The sequence below is a fragment of the Elephantulus edwardii genome, unplaced genomic scaffold (assembly GCF_000299155.1).
Source record: "Elephantulus edwardii isolate Elephantulus edwardi_28Jun2011 unplaced genomic scaffold, EleEdw1.0 scaffold00165, whole genome shotgun sequence".
Lineage (NCBI taxonomy): Eukaryota > Metazoa > Chordata > Mammalia > Macroscelidea > Macroscelididae > Elephantulus > Elephantulus edwardii.
The window spans coordinates 6,026,714-6,039,653 of record NW_006399915.1 but is presented as its reverse complement, the minus strand read 5'-3'; the positions used below and the strand labels follow the sequence as shown (position 1 = coordinate 6,039,653).

Here is a 12,940-nt window from a genome sequence, read left to right as displayed (position 1 = left end):
TTTTTATCATCAAGAATAGATTATCTGTTTTCCACAATTCACAAAATAAGAATCCAAATTGCTAATTGTGATTAAAAAGGAAAGTGGTTAAAAAAAGATAAAAGCATAATTCCATAAATGTGGTAAGAAAATAATATTTTCTATGTGAATACCAGAGTTTCAATATTTATTTGCCAAACACTTCTATCCCCACTATAGGAATTTTTTTGTAAATGTGCTAATTTTTTTTCAACTGGCACAGCAGTAGTTATCTGACAAAATAATTTTAAGAGCATGATGAAAAGAAAAATTAGCAATAAGCTAAAAAGTTTAAAAGAGACTGTATACAAAAAGAAAAAATATGAGTCAACAAAAAGAGTCAAAGATTAGACAGTACACAGAACAAGTCACCTAAAACATACACTGAGGTTACCAAAGTGACCATTTGTGACTTACCTCAACAGAAAGCTGATTAAACTGTGTCACTATACTATCTGTAGCTGCAGCTATGCCAATAAGTGCAACAATTTTTTCTGGCCGTGCAATAGCTGCATGAAGCATTAGCCATCCACCTAGGCTAGATCCAACTAGAATCTAAAAAGAAAAAAAATGTACAATTTCTAAAGGGAATTTCATTTTCTTGCCTATAGAGGTGACCAAATAATTTAATAGAGATTTATAACTTGTTCTTTCATATATATGTGATTTCCAAATACATGACTATGTAGCAAAAAAACAGAATTAAAGCGTGATTATTCTTATTGTTTTGTGTGTTCAAGTCAGAACCGACCCATAGCTGCCCCTCCAGCAGATTTTCAGAGGCAGTATATCTCACAGAAGGAGAACGCTCATTCTTGTCTTGACAAGCAGCTAGTAGATTCAAACTATATGCCTCTGGGATTACACTGCAGCTTCTTACCATTAGGTCACCAGAGTTCCCTAAAGAAGTATTAGTTCTGTAATAAAGCATGAAAATCAAAGTTTATACAATAAAAAAGTGCTACATTCATCTATTGTTAAAAGTAAAAAATGATAAAGTTTATACTTAACTGATTTTTTTAAAGATTAAAATAGTAAATACACTTTCCTATCTAAAGAATCAGCTCAAATATGAGGTAATATCCAAGTATTTAACAATAATACTCACCTGTGGACCATCAGCTAAGTCATCAATTATAGAAAGGACATCTTTTCTCCATTTTCCCAGCGTACAGTCTCTTAAGATGCCATCTGAACTTCCAATTCCTGAGAAATCAAACCTAGAAAAAGAAAGAACAAACAAAAACCACAAAGATACATATACACCCATTTGTGTATATATGTATTTATTTATTTTTAAGGAAGAGAACATTCCTCAGTATTACAATGCCTAAAACACACATAAAGTATTAGGGTCAATACAAATTCCAGCAAATTAAATTGGTCTAATTTTCAAATAACTCCTATGACCAGTGTATCTCACTTCTCCCAGTGCTACCAGCCTCGTCTAACCCATTATCATCTCGAGTGGACTAATACTGTAGTCTCCTAGTAAGTCCACACACTAACATTTTTCACTTAGCCTCCATAGTTGTTGTTATGTGCCGTCGAGTTGTTTGTGACTCATAGCGACCCTATGTACAACAGCCCTAAACCCTGCTCTATCCTGTGCCAATCGTATTGCCTCTGACACACCCATCCCGATTACCCCAGTCACTGAATCAATCCACCACATAGAGGATCTTCCCCTCTACTCTACTCTACCCAGCATGATGTCCCTCTCCAAAGACCTGTCTCTCCTTGCAACATGTCCAAAGTATGTCAGACGAAGCCCCAGAATCTTTGCCTCCAAGGAGGAGCCTGGTTTAACCCTCCCTAGGATGAATCTGTTTATTTTCTTGGCAGTCCATGGTACATTCAGTACTCTCTTCCAGCACCACAGCTCAAAGGCATCAATTCTCCTTCTGTCCTCCCTAGTCAATTGTCCAACTCTCTGATGCATAACAAGTGACAGCAAAGACTGTGGTCTGTATCAGGCGCACCTTCATCTCCAAAGAGACACCGTTGCTCTTGAGTACTTTAGAGAGGTCCCTAATAGCAGACTTTCCCATAGCAATACTTTTTTTATTTCCTGGCTGCTGATGCCAAGAATGTTGACTGTGGAGCTAAGCAAACTGAAACTGTGAACAATCTCAATCTCTTCGCCATCCATCCTGATGCTACCAATTAGTCCAGTGGTGAGAATCTTTGTCTTCTTGACATTGAGCCTCAGTCCATACTGAAGGCTATAGTCCTTGACTCTCTGCAGTAAGTGCAGGAGGTCCTCCTCAGTTTCAGCAAGCAAGGTTGTGTCATCTGCATAACGCAGATTGTTGATAGATCTTCTGCCAATCCTAATGCCACGCGTCTCCTCATAGAGCCCAGCCTCTCAGATAATCTGCTCTGCATACAGGTTGAAAAGGTATGGAGATAGGACACATCCCTGGCGCACACCCTTCCCAATTTTGAACCATTCAGTGTTGCCCTGCTCTGTTCTGACGACTGCCTCTTGGTCCAAGTATAGGTTTCGCATTAGCACTATTAAAAGCCTCCATAGAGTGATCCTTTTAAAACAAAAATTACATCCTTCACAAACCCCCCAAAGCCTCCTATAACCATAAGGATAAAATTAGAAGTCCTCATGCTTTGGCCTCTGATTTCCTCTCTTATTGTTTTCTCTTTGCTCCCAAATGTATTCACTTTTTTCTGAGGTTAATGGATCTATGTTCTTGCCTCATAACATTTACAGAGGCTTTTTCTCTACATGGAAGGTTCCACCTCCAGATGTTTAGATGACTCCTTATTTTCTATCAGGCCTTTGGGTTCAAATGTCTGCCTATCCAATCTAAATTTGTGCTCTTTTGCACATTCCCTATTCCTTTACCTTGTTCCATTTTCTTACAGCACTTACTGTCTTTTTACAATATATGATATTGGACTATTCATTGTGGTGTCTTTTATGAAGAAACAGAAGCTTCAAACAGGCAGATTTTGTTTTGTTTTTGCTTTCCCAGTGCTGAGATTAATTCCCTGTACAAACTTAGTGTTTAGTGCATGTAGTTACTAAAAGGAAGAAGTCCAGAAACAAATTTATTATCACCAATACATTCACTTTACTATTTTTTTTCAGACTTCCTATAATTATCTAGGTTCAAAGCTTGCTGGATCTATGAATTTTACCTCTCCTTCGAAACCTCCAATTCAGTAAAGCATGAAGTACTATACCACTTTCAGAGAGTACACCAAGCTCCAACCATACTGAATTATTTCCAATTCCTCGATAAATCATTTCCTAAGTTTGTGCTTCTGCATGTTGGTTTGTTGCCTAGAATATCTTCCTTCCCTACCCAGACACCTTATCATCCAAGTCACATCCCCTTCTTTGAGGAACTTTCCTTGACATACCTGCCCTTTAAATAGAATTTCTTCCTATGCACATAATCATTTTTCATAGTGTGTTGTAATGAAGTTTTAACTATTTGCCTTGAGCTGACTAGAATGTCAATGTCTCAAGAGTAAAATACTTTCTTTATTCAGGTTTGCTTCTCCAAGGTAGAGAACAATGCCTGAGCTGCACCATCATCACTCACTCTGGTTTCTTTTCACATCTCATTTCTTTCTTTACAGTTCTGTAAGGCTAATATCTTGGTGTAAGTCTTTGCAATTTTAAACCTAGACTATCCCACAAGCATCTTAACTAGTTTCTCTGATACCTGCTATTTCTCTATAGTCTCCAAACTCTCACTTCACACTTTTCAGGTTGTATTCTTAAATAGTATTTTGATATGGTCTTATCTTCAACAGCTCCTTGTGATACACAACACTAAGATTTTTGTGCTTTACTTTGTTTCATATTCTAGCCATCTCAGATATTTTTATCACTTTATCAGAGGAAACTAATATATTTGCCAAATTGATAAACTTTGCTATTTCTAAAATAAGTGCTTCTATTTGGTTGACTTGTGTCTTTCCCCTGGAATACCTACTGTAAACACTTTTGTGGTTAATATCATGAATCCAGTTCAAAGAAGGTTTTGGGAGAAAAGGCTTCCTAGACACACTAGTAAAAGAACCCCAAAATCTCCCTTGTGAAACATCCACAGAATGTCTTTTTATCAGTTATAGGCAGCATACTGTTTAAGGTATTTGTCTATATAAGGTCTTAGAGATCACATTATTTTAATTTCTGCAATCTTTACAATAACTAGGCATGACATCTCACAGACTGCAGGTAATATCCACTAAGAAGTATGACTGAAAGGTACAAGTAGAGGAAAAATATCACACACCAAAGAACAATTCTATTCAATATCAAAGTTTTTCTGATTATATATGGGTATAAAGTATATACAATGGCCCTGGTGATATCGTAGAAAGTTGGTGATTTAAACCATCAACCATATAGAAGATGTGCACTGTACTAGTTATATAAAGAGCTCCAGGCTCTCCAACGCATCGCTCTCTAGCCCATATCCAGTCAACTAACTAGGTACCTGCTTTAAAAATGTCTTAGTGTGTCCTGGATGGGTCTCTTGCCTAGAGCACTAAGACGGCAGGACTGCTGCCTGGTGGGTCCCATGCCCTCACACTGGAGGCCCCCAGCCCTGCCACCTGGAATACTATTCCCAGCTGCCTGGAAACTCCTGCCCGCTGTCTGGAATCCCAACATTGACCCTCCACCTGGAAGCCCCATCACTACTGCCAGAATGTTCAGTCTGCCACCAGAAGTCCTGTGTCTGTTGTCTGAAAGTCTTGGCCCTACCTCTTGAAGGACCTGCCCCCATCATTTGGAGGACGTGGCCCAAAACCTGGACATTCCAGCCCTAATGCCTGGAGGACAACTCTCTGCTGCCCTTCTGAAAGGTACCAGAGACATCAGTATCACAGGTGAAGCCATTTCATTTCCTACCGCATCCTAAACCTTCAGTTGTCTTCAGACATCTTAAAATGACCTCCCTGCAGCAGTTGTCTGACAGCAGAGGTTGCTAATTCACAGGCCATAGCTCTCCCAAATTGAAGTAAGTCTTCCCCTGAGTTAAAAATTCAGAAAGAAACTCAGGAGCGGTAGCTGGCCTGCCCTGCTTTGCAACAGTGACTTGGACCAAGAGCATAAAAACCTCTACCGCAGCAATGTTATGGAAGAAACAGGCTAAAAACAAGATGTCAACCCCCCAAAAAGTGACACATATCAATGGATTTCCTGAAGCCAGAAAGTCTGATGAACTTTCTGACAGAGAATTGAAAAGAACAATGGTTGAATATTTTCAATGGATGAAAGACAAACTTGAAGAATTACAGGCCACTGAAAGCAAAAACCAAGAGGAACTTAAAAAAAACAACAAAACAACAACAACAACAACAAAAATACCAAACAAACCCCAATCCAAAACAATGCAGAAAAAAACCCAAGCAAGGCATTAGAGGCCCTGGAAAAATAAGAAACCACAATCCAAAATACTAAGACCAATGTTTCAGATGCTGTCAACATGCTGGAGAGACATATGAACAGAGTTGAAGAGGTGGAAGACAAACTAGTGAAGAAAACAGAACTGTCACCACTGTTCTGCTAGAACAAAAAGCAGAATCAAAAAGGAAGGAAAAAGAAGAAAGCCTAAGAATAATGTGGGATACCATCAAAAGGACTAACATGCACATAATCAGAATCCCACAATAGGAAGAAGTAAAGACAATGAGAAAGTTGTGGAAGAACAATTAGAAGAAAACTTTTGAGGCGTAATGAAGAATGAGAGTATATTCAAGAAGCTGAGCGAACACCATATAGAACAGACCCCAAAAGAAAAACACCAAGGTTTATCATAGTCAAATTTGCCAGAACCAAAGATAAAGAGAGAATTCTGAAAGCAGTGAGGGAGAAACAAAGAATAAACTATAAGAGACACCAGTTAAAATTAAGTGCCAATTTCTCAGCAAAAACCATGCAAGCAAGAAGACAATGGAATGACATATATCGAATACTCAAGGGACACAACTGTCAACCAAGAATACTGTATCCAGCAAAAATGTCTATAAAATATGAAGGAAGATCTATATATTCTGAGAAAAGCAGAACCTAAGGGAGTTTGTAAAAACAAGACCAGTGTTGCAGGAAACACTGAGAAACGTCCTCCTTACAGAGGTACCAAAGAAAACAGGACACACCAAAGTAACCAGCAACAATACCAAAAAGAACACACCAAAATGATAGCAATCAAACCTTGCCTCTCAATAATCACATTGAAAGTGAATGGTTTAAATGTACCACCGAAGAGAAAAAGAGTAGCAGACTGGATAAAAAACAACCACCACCATACAAACAAAGAAAAACAACCAACCAAAAACCCATCAATATGTTATCTACAGGAGATAGACCTGAAAAGTGAAGATTTAAAAAAAGACTAAAAAGAAAAGGGTGGGGGAAAAAATATACCCAGCAAATGGCAACCAGAAAATAGGAGTAGCAATATTAATCTCTGATAAAAGAAATTTCAATGCAAAAGCCATCACAAAGGACAAGGAAGGTCACTACATAATGCTTAAGAGGTCAATAGAACAAGAGGACATACCAATAATAAATATCTATGCACCAAATGATAGAGATGCAAAATATACAAAACAAACATCAACAAAACTGAAAAAGGAAATAGACAACAGCACGATAGTAGTTGGAGACTTCAATAAACCTTTCAAGAAGATAGAACTACCAGAAAGAAACTCAACAAAGCTGAAGAATTAAACCACATGATAAACCAATTTGATTTCATAGATAGATAGACAGATAGAAAGACAGACAGATAGACAGATAGATAGATAGGCTAATGCACCCAGGAAAAGCACAGTATCCCTTCTTCCCTAAAGAGCATGGAACATTCTCTAGAATAGATCACATTCTAGGTCACAAGGCAAGCATCATTAAATTAAACATAGAAATAATACAAAACACCTTCTCAGACTATAGTGCTACAAAATTAGAAATTAATAACAAGAGGATAAAGAAGAAAAAATCATACAAGAATGGGTAATAGAAGAAATAAAAAAATGAAACAAAAATTTATTTAAACAAATGAAAATGAAAACACAACTTACCAAAACTTCTGGGAAACAGCCAAAGCAGTAATCAGAGGTCAATTTAAATCAATACGCAAACACATAAAAAGGCAAGAAAAGAAAAATAATTGACTCTCAAATCCAATATCTCAAACAAATTGAAAAAGACCAGCAAGTTTAAAATCAAGGCAGACTTATGGTTTCCAGTCATTCATTGTTGAACTTTTCTCCCTGCCCTAAGTTGCTGTAAACTTTCATTAAAATTATTAAAAAAAAAAAATCAAGGCAGAAAAAAATGAAATAGAAAACAGAAAAACAATTGAAACCATCATCAAAACCAGGATTTGGTTCTTTGAAAAGGTCAATAAAATTGATACACCACTAGCAAAACTAACAAAGGAAAAGAAAGGCACAAATAATCCAAAGAAGAGATGAAAGCAGCAATGTCACAACAGAACCAACTAAAATTAAAAGGTTAACAATGGAATATTATGAAAAACTATACTCAAACAAATATGAACACCTAGAGGAAATGAACAAATACTTAGAAACTCAAAACCTACCTAAACTGACACAGACAGAAACAGAACATCTGAAAAATATTACAAAAGAAGAAATTGAAAAGGTAATAAAATAACTTTCAACAGAAAAAAAGCCCTGGACCAAGGTAGTTTTACAAGTGAATTTTATCAAACATTCAGAGAAGAACTGTCACCAATTCTACATAAAATATTTCGGAAAACAGAAAAAGGTGGAATTCTCTCAGACTCATTCTATGAAGTAAACATATCCACGATACCAAAGTCATGTAAAGACACCACTAAAGTAGAAAATGATAGGCGAATATCTCTCATGAACACAGACGCAAAAATTCTGAATAGAACCCTGGCCAATAAAATCCAATGATACAACAAAAAGATAGTTCACCATGACCAAGTAAGATTCATAACAGGCATGCAAGGATGGCTCAACATAAGAAAAAAAAAAACACAACACTGTAATTCATCACATTAACAAAGCAAAGAACAAAAACCATATAATCTTATCAACTGATGCAGAAAAGGCTTTTGACAAAATCCAACACCTTTTCCTGATTACAACACTCAACAAAATAGGAAAAGAGGGGGGTTTTCTCTACATAGTAAAAAGCATATATGCAAACCTAAGAGCCAACATTTTTCTCAATGGAGAGAAATTAAAGGCATTGCCTTTGAGAACAGGAACTAGGCAAGGATGCCCACTAACATCTTTCCTATTCAATATTGTACTGGAGTTCTTAGCAGTAAGACAAGAGAATGTAGTAAGAGGTATCCAAATTGGCAAAGAGGAGGTAAAAATATCTCTATATGAAGCTAATATGATAGCAAACTTAGAAAACACTAAAGACTGAAAGAGAAACTACTGGACATAGTCAACCAATTCAGCAGATACAAGATTAACATGCAAAAATCAGGTGGATTTCTCTACAGTGACAAAGAGAATACAAAACTGGAACTAAGAAAAACAATATCCATGACAATAGCTAATCACAAGATTCAATACATGGGAGTTAGAAACACAAAGGATCTATTCAAAGAAAATTACAAAAGTTGACTACAAGAAACAAAGACCTGGAGAAATGAAAGAATGCTCTTGGATAGGAAGATTCAATATTGTGAAAATGACAATTCTACCAAAGGCAATCTACATGTTCAATACAATCCCAATACAAATACCAATTCCATTCCTCAACAAGATAAAAAAGGCAATCTCCAATTTCAACTGGAATGGAAAGTGATCCCAAGTAAGTAAAGCACTCCTTAAAAAGAGAAACAAGGTAGGAAGCATCTCACTCCCTGATTTCAAATCCTACTACACAGCTGTCATAGTCAAGATAGCGTGGTATTGGTACAATGATAGACATACAGATCAATGGACTAGAATTGAGAACCCAGAAATCAGCCAATCTACCTATGGTCAGCTGATTGATTGACTGATTATTTATTTATTTATTTATTTATTTATTTATTTATTTATTTATTTATTTATCAACTGACTTTTGACAAGGAGATGAAATCAGTTAAGTGGGGAAATGACAGCCTTTTTAATAAATGGTATTGGCAAAATTGGAAAACTTACTGCAGAAAACTCAAGCAAGACCTACACCTCACACCACACACAAAAACCAACTCAAAGTGAATCCAAGAAATAGGACTGAAACCAAGGACTACAAACTTCATCATAGAAAAATTTGGAACAACTTTAGAAGCCCTCATCTACAACATGAGCAGTCTTCCAAGCATCCTGAAAAACCTAAAGCCAGGAGAGAATAAAATTGGTGAATGGGACCTTCTAAGAATCAAATCTCTATGCACATCCAAAAACTTCAACAGAGTAAAAAGGAAAGTCACAGACTGGGAAAAAATATCTGGTAATGACATGTCTGATATGGGACTTATATTTGGAATTTAGATAATACTCCAGCACCACAACAAGATAAAGGTAAACAACCAAACTGAAAAATGGGCACAGGATATGAACAGACACTTCAACAAAGACGACATTCAGATGGCAAAGAAACACATGAAGAAATGTTCAAAATCCCTAGCTCTAAGAGAGATGAAAATCAAAACAACTATGAGATATCATCTCTCCCCAGTAAGAATAGCAAAATTCAACAGAGCAGCAAACAAATACTGGTGAGGTGGTGGAAAAACTGGAACCCTTATTAACTGTGGGTGGGTAAAATTGTGCCACTGCTATGAAAGGCTTTATCATGCTTTCTCAAAACTGACCCAGCAATTCCAGTACTGGGAATATAGTCCAAAGAAATCAGAACTGCCACCCAAACAGAAATAAGCATACTTATATTTATTGCTGTGTTTTTCACAATAACAGAGATAGAAACAACCAAAATGCCCATCAACAAAACAGCTAGATTGTTAATTTCTGACTCATGTACTTTTAACTTGTTAAATTTGTGTCTTCTAGGTTGCAACACCTCCATGATACATCTTCAAGGATATGAACATGTATGGCTAAGCACAATTAATAACAGTGCATCTAAATTCCAAAATCAATCTCCATAATAGTCTACGTGTTTCCTACTGCCGAAGGGGCCCTTTAGAGTAGTGAGAGAAGATCTTCACCCTGAAACCCACAACGTAACTCTTCAGCAGGAAGTAGCTAAGAGAATACACCATCCCATTTTCCTTATGAATCAGGGTGAAGTCTCTCTCAGGGAGGAGTGATAGGGAATGGCAAAGGGCACACTGACAAAGGAGATTAATCAGAACTGGCTTTGACAAGCACTGTGGCAATTGGACAATTAAAACAGACATTCGGGGGGGAAGAAGAACGAACTGGGGGGGAGGGTGGAGAAAACAGTGCAACAATGAATGAATGAGAACCCAAAATCTCTGTAAATGTTCATTAAAACTAATAAAATTTAATAATAATTAAAAAAAACAGCTAGAGAAACTGTGGTTTATTAACACAATGGAATACTATGCAGCACTAAAAAGAAGGAACTGCTAAAATAGTACAGAAAAGGGTGACCATGGAGGACATTATGCTGAGTGAAATATCTCAGTCACAAAAGGACAAATACTGCACAATACCACTGTTATAAAACAGGACACACAAGGGAGTTGGGGGAAAAGTGGCAAAAAAAAAGAGGGGATAAATAATGTACATTGCATTGAAATAGAGGGGAAAGAACTGCCTTAAAAGAATACACAATTAGGTATTATTTGCATGAAAACTGTTGAGAATAAGAGTTAGAATGGGGGGAGGGGAACTATGCAACAATGAAAGAATTTTTTTTTCCTAAAGAGAGAAGTGTACAGGAGAGGGGGAGGAAGGAAGAAAATGTGCAATGATTGAATGTCTTGCATAAACCTTCATTAACATCTCAATTAGAATGAAAAAAATTTAAAAACACCACTACCACTACCACAAACTCTTAAAAAAAGAGTTCCAGACTTGGAAACTCTATACAGCTGCTAGATGTCATCAAGTTGACGATGACTCAGTAACCCTGTGAACAATATATATAAACCTTGCCCTATCCTGCATCCTCCTCACCATCTCTGAATTACTCAGGCTCACTGTTACAGTCACCATGTCAATCCATCTTGTTGGGAGTCTTCTCATTCCCTGACCCTCCACCTTTCCTAGCATGATGTCTTTTCCCATGAACTAACCCCTCCTGACAATAGGTCTGAAGTACATGAGATAAAGTTTCACCATCCTTGTCTCTAAAGAGCACTTGGCTTTCCTCCAACACAGACTTAATGGTTCTTTGGTAGTACACAGGATATTCAGTACTCTTCTCCAACACTACAACTCATAGGCATCAATTCTTTTTCTGTCACTCTTAGTTACTGTGCAACTCTACATATATAGCAAGTAAATGACAAGACCATAACTTAGATCATATGCACTTTAGTCTTTAAACCGACATCCTTGTTCCTTTGCACTTTGGCGAGACCGTGACTGTAATTTTTCTCAGGACAACACATCTTTTGATTTCTTGATGGCTGTTATCATGGATGTTGAATGTGAATCCAAGTAAAATTAAATAATGAACAACTTCAATCTTTTCTCCATCTATCATGATATTGCCTGCTGTTCAAGTGGAGAATATTTTGTCTTCTTGATGTTGAGATGCAATCGATACTGAAGGCTGTAATTTTTTAATCTTCTGCAACAAGTGTGTAGGAGGCAGTGTCACAGAAAATTAGAGTTGGAATCAACTTGATGGCAGTAGGGCTGGTTCTGCATACAGCATATGCATACTTTTACTACAGCCTGGTAGCAATAAAGATAAGAAAATTCAAGCATATTAAATATCTCACAGCTTTTATATGCAGTCGGCACAAGTTCTGCCTTCATAGCTTCAGTATTCCAGGAAACAGTCTCAAATTCAGAATTCAAATTCTACTAGAAATAATTGTGAGAATACTGTGAGAAGTCACTGAGTTATCTCCAAAACAAAGCGACTCCACGTGCAAGAGGACAAAACCTCCTGTCCATCCTATGCCATTCTCACAATCTCTGCTGTACAGTCATTTCATAAATCCATCCAGTTGAGGGTAAGTCCTTTTCCAGGGACTGGTCTCACTTGATAACAAGCCTAAAATATGTGATATGAATTATCTTTGATTCTAAGGAGAATTCTGACTACATTTCTTCCAAGATTGGTTTGGAAGAGAATATGAGGTGCTATATTCCTGAGCTCTGATTCAATCTGACGTTAGGCATGGTGACAAAATTTCAACACCATTTCCATATAGCCATATGTACTGTTTCTTACATAATACACTAAGCATACCCTCGTTCAAAATTTAAGTTTTAGAGCTAAAGTCATAACAAAACTGAGAAATTGGAGAAGATAGATATTCTTATACAAAGGAGATAGAATTTCTTATGCCTGTCTATAATGCAATGACTAGTTAATAGTGACTAGATTGTAAGTTTGACAACAGAAAATACAAATGAGCTTGATCAAATGAAACAGTTGTATTTAAAGGTTCTGTATGAGGGAGCTCTGGTGGCCTAGTGGCAAGAAGCTGCACTGCAACTCCAGAGGTATGATTTGAATCCACCAGATGCTCTGCTGGAGAAGAAGGGGCATTCTCTTCCTGTTCCAGTCAGATCTAACTTGACTGTACATGTGCGCTATGTGCCGTCGAGTCATTTGCGACTCATAGCGACCCTATGTGCAACAGCCCTAAACCCTGCTTTATCCTGTGCCAATCGCACTGCCTCCGACACACCAATACCGTTTACCCCAGTCACTGAATCAACCCATCTCATAGAAGGTCTTCCCCTCTTGCGCCGTCCCTCCACCCTCCCAAGCATGATGTCCCTCTCCAAGGACCTGTCCCTCCTTGCAACATGCCCAAAGTATGTCAGA

General features: G+C 37.3%; 1 protein-coding gene across 1 annotated transcript in view; it reads right to left on the bottom strand.

The window, feature by feature from the left end:
• The window catches only part of ABHD10 (abhydrolase domain containing 10), a 33,902-nt gene that overhangs the window by 9,267 nt on the left and 11,695 nt on the right, over positions 1-12,940 (bottom strand). The window contains exons 3-4 of the mRNA XM_006895356.1: positions 1,127-1,238; positions 436-573 (exon numbers count right to left, since the gene is read on the bottom strand). Of these exons, the coding sequence (XP_006895418.1) occupies positions 436-573; positions 1,127-1,238 (250 nt within the window). The remainder of the gene's footprint in view (positions 1-435; positions 574-1,126; positions 1,239-12,940) is intronic.